Source organism: Cryptotermes secundus, unplaced genomic scaffold (genome assembly GCF_002891405.2).
Source record: "Cryptotermes secundus unplaced genomic scaffold, Csec_1.0 scaffold47, whole genome shotgun sequence".
NCBI classification, from domain to species: domain Eukaryota; kingdom Metazoa; phylum Arthropoda; class Insecta; order Blattodea; family Kalotermitidae; genus Cryptotermes; species Cryptotermes secundus.
In genome coordinates this window covers 1,364,628-1,379,340 of record NW_019721002.1, presented here as the reverse complement: position 1 = coordinate 1,379,340, position 14,713 = coordinate 1,364,628, and the positions used below count along the sequence as shown (strand labels likewise).

Here is a 14,713-nt window from a genome sequence, read left to right as displayed (position 1 = left end):
TATCCATCTTCGCACATTTTTTTCGTCAACGTCGAATTTTCTCCCTGCTGCTCGATTTCCGTGTTCTTGTGCGTAACGCACCACTTGAAGTTTAAATTTAGACGTATAACCTGCTATTACTCGACCCATGTTTCACTCAGAACTAATCAGGCAAGTCAAGTAAAGGCGAAAAGGTTATAACTCTCCCCCGCAATGCCTTTGTTCGGAGGGGTACCGCTATTTTCGCTAGTTGCGAACTTAGGAATGTTAAACGTTGCCAAATTTCGGAATAATTTCTACTCCTGAAATAATATTCCAAGAAAATTATTTTTTCTATAATTTCTGTCTGAAAATTGTGCTGCGGCCTATACACGCACGCGGCCTATACATGCGTAAATACGGTATTTCGTCCTGAATTGCATTTATGATGGTACATCTCTCATCGGTGCTAATCCCTTTTAATATTNCACTTTTCGTGACTGTACAGGAACATTCTATAGCTTACTGTAGGTGTAGAGAGGCTGTAAAGCTATTTAGGTTCCTGCTGTCACCGTACAGCCTGATAGGGACCTGCAACAGTGTGCAGAACTGCACTTTCCATGACTGTACAGTAACATTCTATAGCATACTGTAGGTGTAAAGAGGCTGGAAAGCTATTTAGGTTCCTGCTATCACTGTACAGCCTGACAGGGACCTGCAACAGTGTACAGACTGCACTTTTCGTGACTGTACAGGAACATTCTATAGCTTACTGCAGATGTAGAGAGACTGTAAGGCTATTTAGGTTCCTGCTGTAACTGTACAGCCTGACAGGGCCCTGCAACAGTGTGAAGAACTACACTTTTCGTGACTGTACAGGAACATTCTATAGCTTACTGTAGGTGTAGACAGGCTGTAAAGCTATTTAGGTTCCTGCTATCTGACAGGTACCTGTAACAGTCTGCCAGTTATCTTAATGAAGATATGCCTTAACCAAAACTATTACAGAAGGTCTTCCATTTACATACCTGTTGTCCGTCCATGTATCTCTTAATGAACCGAGATATTGTTACGTAAATGGACAAGAGCGGCAGGGGAAGTCTATAGGAAAGAAGCTCCTTAAGATGTTACATGCCACCATTCATACTGGCCCGTTAGAGGCTCTGGTTGGCATGAGCGAATCAATCCTCCTTTGCATCTCCACAAAACTCTTATTAAAATCCCTCTCTGTCCGTCCGACTGTATACACGAAACAACTCAATATCAGTTTACTGTATTTTCTTGAGATGTAATATTAAGTGGCTCGTGAGGCCGCGTCATAGCTGAAGCGGTTAGTCGCTGGCTCCCCACCGCGGCGACCCGGGTCTGGTCAAGTGGGATTTGTGGTGGACATAGTGGCGCTGGGGCAGGTTTTCTCCAAGTACTTCGGTTTCCCCTGCCAATCTTCATTCCACCAATTGATCCACAATTAGCCTGACATATCATCTGGGGCTGGTACAATAGGCCAGAAGTGGCCGCAGTACAAGGGACTTAGCCTCACCCCACTAGCAATAAAAAAAGGGAATTGTGTAATTTGCCAACGCACTGAAGTTTTTTGTTAAAATCGGGTAAATATGTTCGACAATTTACAAGCACATGTAAACAGGCTTCTGCGTTCATTTAAGGGCTAACTCGCTAAGTACGTATAACAGCGAAAAATACAGTACTTGTAGCCATAGCTGTAGACGAAAATTAAACACATAGTTTATTCAACAATTCGTACGTATATCGACATAATAAACACAGTAAAAATGTTACGGATACATTTTCTTACTGGTTCTTGATTACGTTGGCACTCTTCGTATAATGTTGTGAGCACTGTGGCATTTCTGCTGAAAGTCAGAATTATTAAGGCAGCAGAGACAGCCGTTGTTAGGGAACGGCTCTGAAAACACCCACGTTTGTTGGCAATGGCTCAGTAGCCGTCATGTTGTTTCCTCGTCAACGAGAGAACACGCAATAATGGAAGCGGTTTTTTTTTCTGTGTAGTCAGTGCCAAGACTATATAAGGAGGACCAACTTCCAATATGAGACAGAAGCTACTAGAAAAAGGGCAAAATCTGCTGTACTGATCCTGGACTGACAGAGGCCCTGTATATATATATATATGTTTTACATGTTTAACATTTGAAATGTAAACATGTTTTACTTCATAACAAGTAACTTACTACTGCAGACAGTGATTCTATCAAAAGAGAGACCCGTCCTCTCGTCATAGAGGGCGCCCCACAATAACAAGACCGTAATTATTATCTGGTCATGAGGCCCAGAAGGAGGTGGACAACAAGACTTATTGACCGACTGACTGATCGTCATCGCAATGTGACTTTGACTTTGATTTGGACTTCGATTATGAGATAGTCTGGAGATGACAGAAGAGTAGGAGGTTGGTGTGAAGTGGCCGTCAGCCTGCGAGGAAGTGAGCCCGGAAAAAGAGGAACGTCCACTGTTGGAAGCCGTTACCAAGCAACGCAGTGAGGACAGTGAAGACTGTGACTGAGAATACTAGCCTTTGTATGTGCTAGAGACTTATAAAGTGTAGTCACGAGTTGTGTGTTGCAGTGCCCAATAAATCCGATCACCAATCCAATCCCGCATATAGTCACTCAATCACCAGGCAGAACTGCAGTCGAAAATCCTGCAAGCAGGAAACCACGCATGTAGGGCTTTATCACCTAACCTTCTCAGGGTTAGTCACAGCAAGTTTCAGTCCGATTCAGTATCTGGCCGATATTGTGACGGATAAGCTGCTGGTCAATAACTTCACCTCGTCTTATGTAACCCAAGGTCCGGTGGCGTTATTACAAGAGCCCGCCATCCGACCTTATCACAGGCCAATTGTTATGTGAATTTGGCCGTCAGCACAACAAAAGGAAGCATATCCTCGAGACGGAGGCAAAATAGATGTTGTGTCTGTTGGATGCGCCGTGCCGTTACATGACGAATAATACATCAACGTGGGTAACCCCCACCCACGCACATAAAATGTTCAAAGTCCAGTTTTCTGCACTTCAATCCAAAACCATCTCCGTGCGTATATGAGCAAACGGGAGTGCACCAATCAGGATAAAGACCTACAAGGCTCAAGATAGCGAGTGCAGCGCCACACGACTCTAAGACATCAGAATTCTACGTTTAATTGTAATACAATTTAAGATGATTTAGGTTAGGAATTTTTTTTTATTGCTATTGGGGTGGGACTAAGTCCCTTGTACTGCGGCCACTTCTGGCCTATTGTACCAGCCCCAGATGATAGGTGAGGGTCATTGTGGAGCAATTGGTGGAATGAAGATTGGCAGGGGAAACCGAAGTACTCAGAGAAAACCTGCCCCAGCGCCACTTTGTCCACCACAAATCCCACTTGACGAGACCCGGGATCGAACCCACGCATGTAATAGCAAAAGTACCAACATTCCCGGGGTTGCCTTTCCGAGGGGAACAGCATCCTCGCTGCTTTGGGGGAACCCCCCAAACGTCTCAGTTCCCTCAACAATGTGAATAGCAAGGCTTGTTGGTACCTGTTGCAGCTTGTCTGACGTTCCTGATCGTCGGGACATTTACGTCCTGGACTTCGCCAACGCTTCCCAAGCTGGAGGCCGCTGATTCGCCGATTCCCATCACCCGAGATCAGGGATCGTGGATCGTATCCTTAACAGGAGTGGGTGGTATCTTGGCGCCAATTCCTGCCGGGTACCTGGTCAACAAGTACGGCCGCAAGAAGCTGTTGCTCTTCACAGCACTACCCTTCATCCTGGCTTGGCTACTCATCATCTTCGCCAGGTACTGAACCAGGCACAGGAGGCTTGGCTACTAATCTTCTTCGCCAGGTACTTAACCAGGCACAAGAGGCTTGGCTACTAATCTTCTTCGCCAGGTACTTAACCAGGCACAAGAGGCTTGGCTACTAATCTTCTTCGCCAGGTACTTAACCAGGCACAAGAGGCTTGGCTACTAATCTTCTTCGCCAGGTACTGAACCAGGCACAAGAGGCAGTGGAAGGTAGAAAGCACCCAGTTTCCTTATCGGTTATGTCTTCTTTCCTTAACTTAAGAACCATCTTCCCGAAACCCACGAAGATAATTATGAAGGTCATGCCACTACGTGCATTACAATGCTGCCATGTTTACACGTATCAAACACTTAGGTCAGTAGGGAACTGTTTGCAAGTGTGAGCAGAATATGGCATGTGACGAGCCGGAATATGTAAGAACTTACGATTAATTTGTATTTAATAACCAAGGGGACCGCCTCTATGGTCTAGTGGTCAGAGTTCCTGGCTACAGATCCAAAGGTCCCGGGTTCGATTCCCGGCGCTACCCGATTTTCTGAGAATTAGTGGGTCTTCGTGAGGATAATTCAAGAGCTATTTCAAGGAAATAGCATCTCCGGCCTAGGAAACGGAGATTAACGACCGTTGGAATCTGTTGCGCTGATCACGTGATACCCTCTATCCGCAAAAGTTGACACTAACTTAGCCGACAAACGGCGGTTGCTCAGTCGATATAGTTCACTTGCAGACTACAGGCCACGGAGTAATAACCAAGGGTGAATGAATATGGGCTGAACTAACCAGTCAGCCGTCCAGCCTAAGATATTTAGACTTTAAAACATTCTCAAAAGATTCATTGGGAAGGCTGGACAAACCCACCCTTCAAAGGGCGGCATTTGACATGCTCTACATGTCACGTGACGGTCAGTAGGGTGGTGCAGGGCAGTTAAACTGGCATGGCGGAGAGACTCCGGTAGAAATACATATTACAATGAAATTAAAAGGAAGAGAAATGCTGGAAATAAGACCCATATCCCGTGTACTTCACGAAACTTTGAAATAGGGCTATCAGAATACACTAAATTATTTTCACCACTGTTTTGTATGGATACGAAACGCGGTCTCATACTCTGAAGAAGAAAAAACTCCGTGGTTTTAGTCCGCAAGTGAACTATACCGACCGAGTAACCGCCGCTTGTCGGCGAAGTTAGTGCCAACTTTTGCGGATAGAGGGTGTCGCGTGGTCAGCGCAAGGGATTCCCACGGCCGTTAATTTCCGTTTTCAAGACCGGAGTCGCTACTTTTCCATTCATCAAGTAGCTCCTTAATTATCCTCACGAGGCTGAGTGGACCCCGTTCCAGACCCACTACTTCTCAGAAATCTGGATATGTAGCCAGAAACTCTGACCACTAGGCCACAGAGGCGGTCCTCATACTGTGAAACTAAAAAAGAAAATTCAACTCGCCCCTGTACTTAAATAAGCACCACGCCATGAAGACTTAGGGGAGAATGGAGGTATAGCTGCACGCGTTTTTAACCTTGGCACTAGATGGGCATGAGTGATCAGGTTCACGCCTCGCCCGCCTTATCCCCGAGGAAACAACGCCTGATACCTATTGGGTAGGAGGCTGGGTGGGCCCCAGAGCCGGTCTGGACGCCATGAAGATGAAAATACACTCTTGCTCGTACTCAGAATCGAAGCCCGGTTCTTCGGGCGGGAATGAAAGCGATGAGTCTGTAAAGGGTCGGATCATGGAAAGAAGAAATTCCTACAGAATTCTGATGGGGAAGTCCCTTGGAAAACGTCTACTTGGAAGGACTGAACGAGACTGGAGGATTAAATTGAGCCTTAGCGTGACTTTACGATCTGTTCGTGTTCGGGTCGTGCACCACGGGATGGCTGCAATGAAATTAAGGTTAAGCATGGCGGGGTGCATATTTCGTGCAGTGGGGCGACCCCATGTGGCAAGACCTTCATACCTAGCTTCGTAAGGATCTGCCTGCTGCTGACCCATGAGAGTCAGCTGCTTGCTGAGTCACTATATGCGCGACTGATACTGCTTACAGGTCAGCGACGGAGATGCTGGTGTCGAGAGTGGTGGCTGGGTTCGGCGTCGGCATCGTGTTCACAGTGTGCTCCATGTACGTGGCAGAAATAGCAGAGAACAGCGTGCGAGGAATTCTGGGTACGACCCTCAACTGTGACTCAGAACAATGGCTCTGTAGTGTGAGAACCACAGCACGCATGATTGCCGTGTGTGGGAAAATGCAGAGTTTGTATAATGCTCCTTCCAACCGCACTATGGTCCTGGGGGTCGATTCAACCTCTAACAGAAAAGAGTACCAGGAATTTTCCTGGGGGAAAAGGGTGACCGGCGCGTAAGGCTGACAACCTCACTGCCATCTGTGAGCCGATTGTCTAGAAAATATGGGAGCCTCGGCGTCTCATAGCCCTATGGGCCTCCACGGTATGTTACAAGGATAGCTTTACCATTTTTTTTTTTTAGTTTTACTTTTAAAGCAGGTGGGACGTACATTTACCCCTGTGCTGTGCTACTTCGCGCCATTCTGCAAACTGCAGCACGGCTGCGCACAGTTCCTCTTAAGCTAGAGGCTCTCTCCTGAACCAGGAGTCGGAATCAGAAGCCGTTGCTAGGATACAGGGAGACGAAGGACAACAATAGGGAGGAACAGAAGGGAAAGACATGCAGTACAGGAGAAAATGAAGGGAGTGGAGTCAGTGAGTGGGAGCCAGCGGAGTCAGTCCTTAATAGAGGGGGAGTGACCAGTTGTAGTCAGACGCCTCCTCTCGCGGAAGAGAAGGCCCCATTTCAGAACATGTAAAAATCTGGAATGAACAAAAACATGAACATGGGTCCCGACAGAGCCCGATACCAAGAGCGACTATGCTGACGTGGACCAGCAGAAAATTACTGGACCGGACAGGTGAACGGAGAGGAGCTACACGTACGACTGGGGCAGAGGAATGAAAGAAGGTCAGTCGGGTAAATTGCTGCACAGTCGTTCCTGGTTTCTTTCTGTTTCACGACTTTGACTGGGTGGATGAGGGAATGATTTGAAAGTTAAGAAGAGGGAGGACGGAGAAGGGATAGGAATGGCGAATGCAATGCGGCAGAAATGAGATGAGGTAAAGGTACAAGAGGAAGAACTGTTAGCAACGGCAGTAAAATAGTATGAACACAAATTCTAAGCGCTGGGCGCCACGGTGACCTGGCTACTGCTCTAGACCGATTACTCTGGCACTGTGACGATCATGTACATTGCAGGGACGCTGATGCAGTTGCTGATGAACCTGGGTTCAATGTTCGGGTACTGCGTGGGCCCCTACGTCTCCTACACCGCCCTCGGGCTGCTGTCCGCACTATTCCCCGTCGTATTCCTGGGGCTGATGCTGTTCATGCCCGAGACTCCACACTTCTTGCTCATGCAAGGCCGGCGAGAAGAGGCAGAAGTCACCCTCATGAGACTGCGCGGGCGGTCTAACCGGCAGGATATACAGGTGAGGAACTTGCAACCACGCAGACGCCTTCCACAACACAAAATGGCGGACAAGGGTAATGAGGCTTCAAGACTAAACTGGATATCAAACTTTCTGATTACGTGTATACTGCTTGTGGCTACTGTCGTGGTTGAGTATAAAACTCGGCCTCTCACGTTAAGGGAAAGAACGTTGCTTGAGAAGCGGTTCCTAACGACGTTTCTCGACCTAACCCGGAGGAAGAACGACATTAGAGAAAATTACCTGATGAGGAGCTTCAGAATCTGTACTCTTCGTAAAATATTATGAGGGCGATGAAATCAAGAGACGATAAGATGGGCTGGGCACTTAGCAGGTATGGGAGAGGAGAGAAATACATACAAATTTTGATCACAATATCTGAAAGAAAGAAACTGTGTGGGAGCTATAGGCGTAAATGAAAGGACAGTATTAAAATGAATCTTAAATAAATTGGGGGTGGAGGAAGTGTAAACTGGATTCATCTGGCTCAAGACAGATAAATGGTATGCTCTTGTGAACAACCGCAACGAATGCCCGGGGCCCATAAAATGTCACTCACCAACACAACAGCAGAAGCAGTAAATCACACCCCCAACAAGACAACCAGTAAACAGCACTAAAAAGCTAACATGCTTACAGTAACAAAGAACAAAACAAGGACATAACGAAGGAACCGGCCGCAGGATGTCGAAGTTTGAAACCGCCCACGCAGCGTGGCACGCGCCCGTCGATGACATAAAAAACTGTTACGAAATATCCCCGCTTGACCACTGATAACAAGGTGCATCCAACATGGGCCACGCCGTCATAAAAATAAACAAGAAAACTTTAAAACTGGACGCACACTTTCCACTTCCCCCTACTCATTTTCTCACACAACCCCACCCCAAAAAAACACATTAAACAAAGTAACTTTAACAAAACTAATAAAACAATAGTTTTTTCCCTTTGGCGCTACGGCCCCAATTTGGGCCTTGGCCTACCTCAATGAAACTCTCTGTTTCACTTCGGTTTACTAGATCTTAGACATGCGGTAAGACTCCCTGGGGAGGTGATCAGCTCGTCGCAAGGCATCTACCTGTACACAAACATACACACAAACACTACACATCCATGCCCTGAGTGGGATTCGAACCTACGATCCCGGGTTCCGAAAGAGCGAAGACAGTGCATGTCTTAGACCGCTCGGCTACTGTGACCGGCTAAACAATAGTTACTTCATAAAATTTTACTAATTACTGATATATATTTTATTGTATTTAAACACTGTGACCTATATCTATTTGTGTATATATATATATGTATGTATGTATGTATGTAAAAAAGTAAAGGTATCCCTGTAGGAGGCCGTGGAGGCCCATAGGGTTGTGAGACGTCGAGGCTCACACATTTTCTAGACAGTCGGCTCACAGATAGCGGTGAGGTTGTCAGCCTTACGCGCTGGCCGCCCTTTACCCCCAGGAAGATTCGTGGTACTCATTTCTATTAGAGACTGAGTCAACCCCAGGGCCATAGTGCGGCTGGAAGGATTAGGTCAATTGATGACCTCATCAGGACTTGAACCCGCGACCTTACTGGTTTGTATTTTACATAGTGAGACCAGTTGCAGCGTATCCGTTGCGTAACAGTTCGGTAACGCACAGTGACACGTGACACTGTTTATAAAACGCGCGACGATGGTCAAAACGACGTAACATTTCAATGAACATCAAATTTCTGATTGATGATGGATGTACTATATACTAATACTAATACCGTATTTACGCATGTATAGGCCGCACAACAATTTTCAGACAGAAATTATAGAAAAAATAATTTTCTTGGAATATTATTTCAGGAGTAGAAATTATTCCGAAATTTGGCAACGTTTAACATTCCTAAATGAAGTGTGATTTCGAATATTTCGAATATAAGCCGCACCCCAGTTTTCCTCTTGAATTTTTGGCAAAAAATGTGCGGCCTATACATGCGTAAATACGGTATGTTGACTAGCTGAGTAGCTGTTCGCTTCTCAAGACATCTCTCTCCATGGAGTTAGTTAGTTATGTCTGGTGGCTCAGCCAGACTGGTTATGGGGCGGATAATAATTAAGGATTCGGTTGATGGCACAGACAGGAATTTTCCACTCCGTCACCACATCCAGATACATTGGCGCCTCTCCAGTGCGATCTTTCCGCAGGGGTAAATGGGACTGGACCGTGATAGTGCAGCGTGTACCGAGGTTAAGGTCGCGTGGCACTTTACTTCCACTTTTCCTCCTCGGAATGGTCGTACGATGCTAGAACGACTTCACGTTAACATATTTTCGCTGACAAAGCACTAGAAATCTATCTTACGTTGCCAGGACAGGACACTGTGCTGTGTCTAGAGCCGGTTTTGGCGAGGAAACCCCAGCTTGTATCCAATCACTTAACTGACTAAGAGAGACTGGCTTATAATCTGAAAGTAACTTAACGCGACAAGTTATTTAGTAGAACTTTCCCCGTACCACGCCCCTCATTTGCTGAATTAACCAGTGGCACTACTACCGCCACCATGTCTCGGTCGTCAGCGCCTCGTTAATGCTAAAAGTTGACTCTTGTTGGTCGCCCTGCAGGAGGAGCTGGCAGGCATCGAGACGGCGCTGCTGCAGCAGATGAAGGACAAGGGCAGACCACGTGACCTGATCGCAACCCGGGGCACGCGCCGGGCCCTCGTCGTCATGATCGGCCTCATATTCATCCAGCAGTTTGGCGGCATCATGGCTATCCTGAGCAACGCGCAGGACGTGTTCGACATCACCCCGGGAAGCTCACTCTCTTCCAGCGAGTCCGCCATTGTCGTGGGAGGTATTCAGCTGCTGGCAAGCGTCGGCACCTCCTCGCTCGTGGACCGTCTCGGACGTCGCCCGCTGCTCCTCGCCTCTACCTGCGGTTGCGCAGTGTCCCTCGCAATTATGGGCGCCTACCAGTACGTCCACCTGAGGACGGATGTCGACACTGCACACTACGACTGGCTCCCTCTGGGTTGCGTCGTTGTGTTCTTGGTCACTTACTGTTTGGGGGTGGGGCCGCTGCCCATCGCCATGATGGGCGAGATGTTTCCTTCGAACATAAAGGGCCTGGCGCTCTCTATCGGCTCCATGCTCCTGTCTGTCTGTTTCTTGATCGTCACGAAGCTGTACCAGGTGGCAGTAGATGGGCTCGGCTCATACTTCACATTCTGGTTCTTCGCGGGAGTGTCAGCGGCCGGCGTAACTTTCGTCTTCTTCCTCGTTCCCGAGACCAAAGGCAAGTCTCTAGAGAACATTGTGTTGGAACTCAACGGCGCCAAGACAGGAAAACAGGCGCCCAGCGTCGAGCCGGTCCAAGTGCATGTCTCTACAATCGCAGCGTAAGGACGCCAGTTCTCAAGAGGCTGCTGGAACTCCATGACGACAAGAGAAAACACTCTCTTCTCGCCAGTTTAGTGCCAAACAGAGTCGTCGAAAAATCTTTTCTTTTCTTCAGTTAATTTTTCTTTCATACATAATTACATTTTCTTAAATGAACAAGTAATATTTTGAACTTGAAGCTCTGACACCGGCGTCTATGAATAATTCTGGAATTAAAGTCGAATAGTTCGGTGAAAGTCAACCAGTAATTCGGAGGAGTAAATCGCCTCCGTCTTCAGGGTTTCAGAGAGTAAGCAAGGCAAGAAACCATCAAGCTGGTAGCAAGCAGAGCCGACATTTTGAAGTTTTTCCCCCCCAAAAAACACAAAACTCCTCAATAACTACTAATATGTGTTTTAATTCGTAAATTTGTCCATTTCTTAGTGTAGCTTCAAGTGGGTATGCTGCACCACTCCCAGATGTGTATGGCGCGTTGGTGGAATGAGAATTGTCAGGGGAAATTGGAGTACTGAAATAAAACCTAACAAGTGCCACTTTGTTACAGAAATCCAACATGATATGAACTGGGGATGAACCCGGACCGTCGCAGTGGGAAGCTGGCGACTGACACCCTGACCTATGGCACGGCCAGTACCAACCTTTCCTGACACAATTTTTTTTTAAGATCTCTCATGGAATGGTGACGCCTTCTTCAGGTCTAAGGGTTGGGGGTACAGCGATCTCCGTTTCATGCAATACCGGGCTGGCGATGTGGCGATCTGAAGAAATGGAGCTCGAAGTGCAAGGCTTATATTATTATACACAAACATATTGCAGTACTTGCTTCGTGTTGCATAATTATTCGCGTTTGTGATTTTCGAAAAGCTGAGGGTTAGGAGATTACCCCTTTTCGTTCAGCCCCAGCCAAACTATGACGTCTATTCGTGCCATACATGCAAAGGCGACCTTCTTCAACCCAACTCACTCACCCACTAACCTGAAGGGTTTTGTGAGGTTAGAAAAGATTTCTGGGTATGATGAAGAGTAGACTCGTTTACCCATATTTCGAGGGAATTTATTGCCTTCTGATCCTGAAGATGGAGGCAGTAAATTCTTCCGAAATGTGGTTAAACTTATATCAGATGACACGGAGTCACATTCTGAACGACAGTAGCCTATTTTTTCAGTAAGATTTAAATGTGGAATAGAACTGCTGTAAGTTGGTGGATACGCTCTCACCGAGCTGTGTGCAAGCGAACAAATAAATTACCTATACCACACACAGTTTATTTAACTTTTACGTCTTAAACAGTTACCTCGCCCCACTCCTTCTCTTTCACTCTCCATTTATCTCCTTCACTTCTTTCTTCCAAATCCCTTGACAGATAAGACAACATGCAGTGTGGGTGGGACTGGAACCAGTAACCTACGGAAAGGCCGCTCCATAGCTCAAGCGGTTAGTCGCTGGCTTCCCACCGCGGCGGCCCAGGTTCGATCCCGGATCTGGTCAAGTGGGATTTGTGGTGGACAAAGTGGTGCTGGGGCAGGTTTTCTCCGAGTACTTCGGTTTCCCCTGCCAATCTTCATTCCACCAATTGCTCCACAATCACCCTCACCTATCATCTGCTGGTACAATAGGCCAGAAGTGGCCGCAGTACAAGGAACTTAGTCCCACCCCACTAGCAATAAAATAAATAACCTGACCACTCACCTACATATAGTGGCGAGGCTGAGAATGCGTGGAGCTATGCCTCCACTCCCCCATATGTCTTTATGACACGGTGATTAATTATGCACATGGACAACTGTAAATCGCTTTTGGGAGTACGAAAGGCTATTAGCGGGCATCTTTCTATTCGCTTAAATACTTACTAACTTACTAACTTACTTACTTACTTACTTATGGAGCTGAACTTTTCTTGAGGAGAAACCAAATCTGCAGCTACTCAAGAATTTCCCAAGTCAAGGAGGATGAGGTCGGCAGGGCATGTAACACGAATGGGGGAGAAAAGGAATGCATATAGGATACTGGTGGGAAAGCCAGAAGGAAAGAGGCCACTGGGAAGATCATGGCGTAGGTGGATGGACAATATTAAAATGGATCTTAGAGAGATAGGATGAGATGGTATGGATTCGATTGATCTGGCTCAGGATAGGGACCAGTGGAGGGCTCTTGTGAACACGGTAATGAACCTTCGGGTTCCATAAAATACATACATACACACATATACATACATGTTCTCTGTCTGTAGTGACCACACATAGGTCAGGAGGGTAGAGCCTTCTAACTCAGTACAAGCTGATGAACTTCAACTTTTCACAGAAGCAAGGTATGTGTTTACAGAACAAAAAATGATCAACTGTTCTAGAAAAATCCTACTCGTGGTAGTTAAGACAAACTAGTAAACGCCGTATGAGGCTTTACGATCTGAATATCTCCTTAAACCTGGCTTTGAACTCCCAATCCTCTGGTGTATAAGCTACAGGAAACGTTCAACGAACTTTCGTCTATAGATGGTTCTAAGTCAAACTCAAGAGCGGTAACGTGAGGTTGCAATACCGATTTCGATGAGGTTGAAAGAAAACCATAGAAACATATGAAGAGATAATACTTACAATTGGGAGCCTTCAGATTCGAAGTCAGGTCACTTTCAGTTGCTGCGCAAGTGCAGTCTCAAACAGTGTGGTATTCAACAATTCTTGCAAGCTCACAGCAGCTAGGCCCTACAAATTACTTACGGAGAACAAACACACACGCTCACAAACTGTTTTCGTCTCTTGTTGGTCAAGTCATTTGATATTAAATACGTACTGGCCATCATAACCTCAAACACTGCTTGCAGTAGTGACGATTAGGAAGGTTGGGAGGTTTGGGGAGAGGGTTGCACATCTGCACCTTGGATTGTCATTGGTTAGTTTCGCTCCTGCCCGCGCTGAGATGTCACACGATTCCCTGCAGGACTCCAGAGGCGGATCGTACGCTAGAACAATTTGTGTAGACTCAGTTCATGATATCGCTGAGTTCCATCCGATTTGTTGTGCTTACAATTACGAATGGAGGGGTTACCGGTACGCAAACACATGTTTCGACTCAGTTAAGCCATCATCAGGGGATACTTGAGCAATACACAATTTGTGACAGAATACGTATAACTACAGTGCTAATATAACATTTTTTGTTAATTAAAATTTGGTCAGATCAGGTGCAATACACGTATTATATTGTGGCATGCCGCCAGAAAGCCGGAATGGTTGAGGAGGTCAGGGTTGATTTCCTAGGCAACGACCAACGTTCCCATGACAACAGCTAGGAATCGGAATGCATCCATTGCTATGCAAAGGCTAGCAATCTAACAATGGAGTTTCCACCGTTACACACGAATTATTTGAAACAACTTTTGCAAAGCAGTGGGCGAGGTTAACCCTTCGACATGGTATTCTCTGTTGGGTACGAGTGCACATTATAAGAGACCAACTGCGACAAGAGAGTACCAAGGGACTAGGACCCGAGAAAGACTGCGCTGACAGGGACCAGCAGCATATAAAAAAGACAGACCCGTCCTCTCGTCAGAGAGAGCGCCCACAAAAAACAAGACCGCAACTGTCAAACGGTAATAAATATCTGGTCATGAGCCCCAGGAGTGTGCTCGACATCAAGACTTACTGACTGACTGACCGATCGTCAGTCGCAATGTGACTTTGACTCCGACTTTTTGAGACTAGTTCAGTTTGTATTTGACCTTAGAAGAGTAGAGTTGGTATTCGGCAAGAGAACAGAAGATTTCTCATCCGACTAGAGCAGAAGACACTTCACCGAGAATAGCGGTGCGAGAGTGTCGTAACATTGAAGAGGAAACGTCCGAAAACGTTATAAGTTGTGAATAACTGTAAGTGTAAAAGTGACTGTCCAATTCGTTCAAATCCGAGAACTCACAAAATTTCTTGTCGCGTTGCCTAGCAAACACGCGATAATATACTCGTATACACCCCTAGGCACCTTCTCCTTCCATTGGTTCAGTTTAAGTTTTAAATTTTTAGTACCTATGTGTAATATTAATTTAAACTCAAACTTCA

At 46.3% G+C, this 14,713-nt stretch overlaps 2 protein-coding genes across 3 annotated transcripts in view; one reads left to right on the top strand and one right to left on the bottom strand.

Moving 5' to 3' along the window:
- The window catches only part of LOC111873848 (facilitated trehalose transporter Tret1), a 14,360-nt gene extending 3,169 nt beyond the window's left edge, over positions 1–11,191 (top strand). The window contains exons 2-5 of one of the 2 annotated variants that reach the window (XM_023868882.2): positions 3,525–3,777; positions 5,835–5,953; positions 7,055–7,287; positions 9,884–11,191. In XM_023868882.2, the coding sequence (XP_023724650.1) occupies positions 3,525–3,777; positions 5,835–5,953; positions 7,055–7,287; positions 9,884–10,663 (1,385 nt within the window). In that variant the 3' untranslated portion in view covers positions 10,664–11,191. The remainder of the gene's footprint in view (positions 1–3,524; positions 3,778–5,834; positions 5,954–7,054; positions 7,288–9,883) is intronic. The other variant, XM_023868891.2, reaches the window with a different exon arrangement.
- Positions 1–14,185, bottom strand: part of LOC111873843 (NGFI-A-binding protein homolog) — a 116,367-nt gene extending 102,182 nt beyond the window's left edge. Inside the window, exon 1 of the mRNA XM_023868869.2 lies at positions 13,256–14,185. The gene's annotated coding sequence lies outside the window, so the exon portion shown is untranslated. The remainder of the gene's footprint in view (positions 1–13,255) is intronic.
- Between the last annotated feature and the right edge of the window lie 528 nt (positions 14,186–14,713).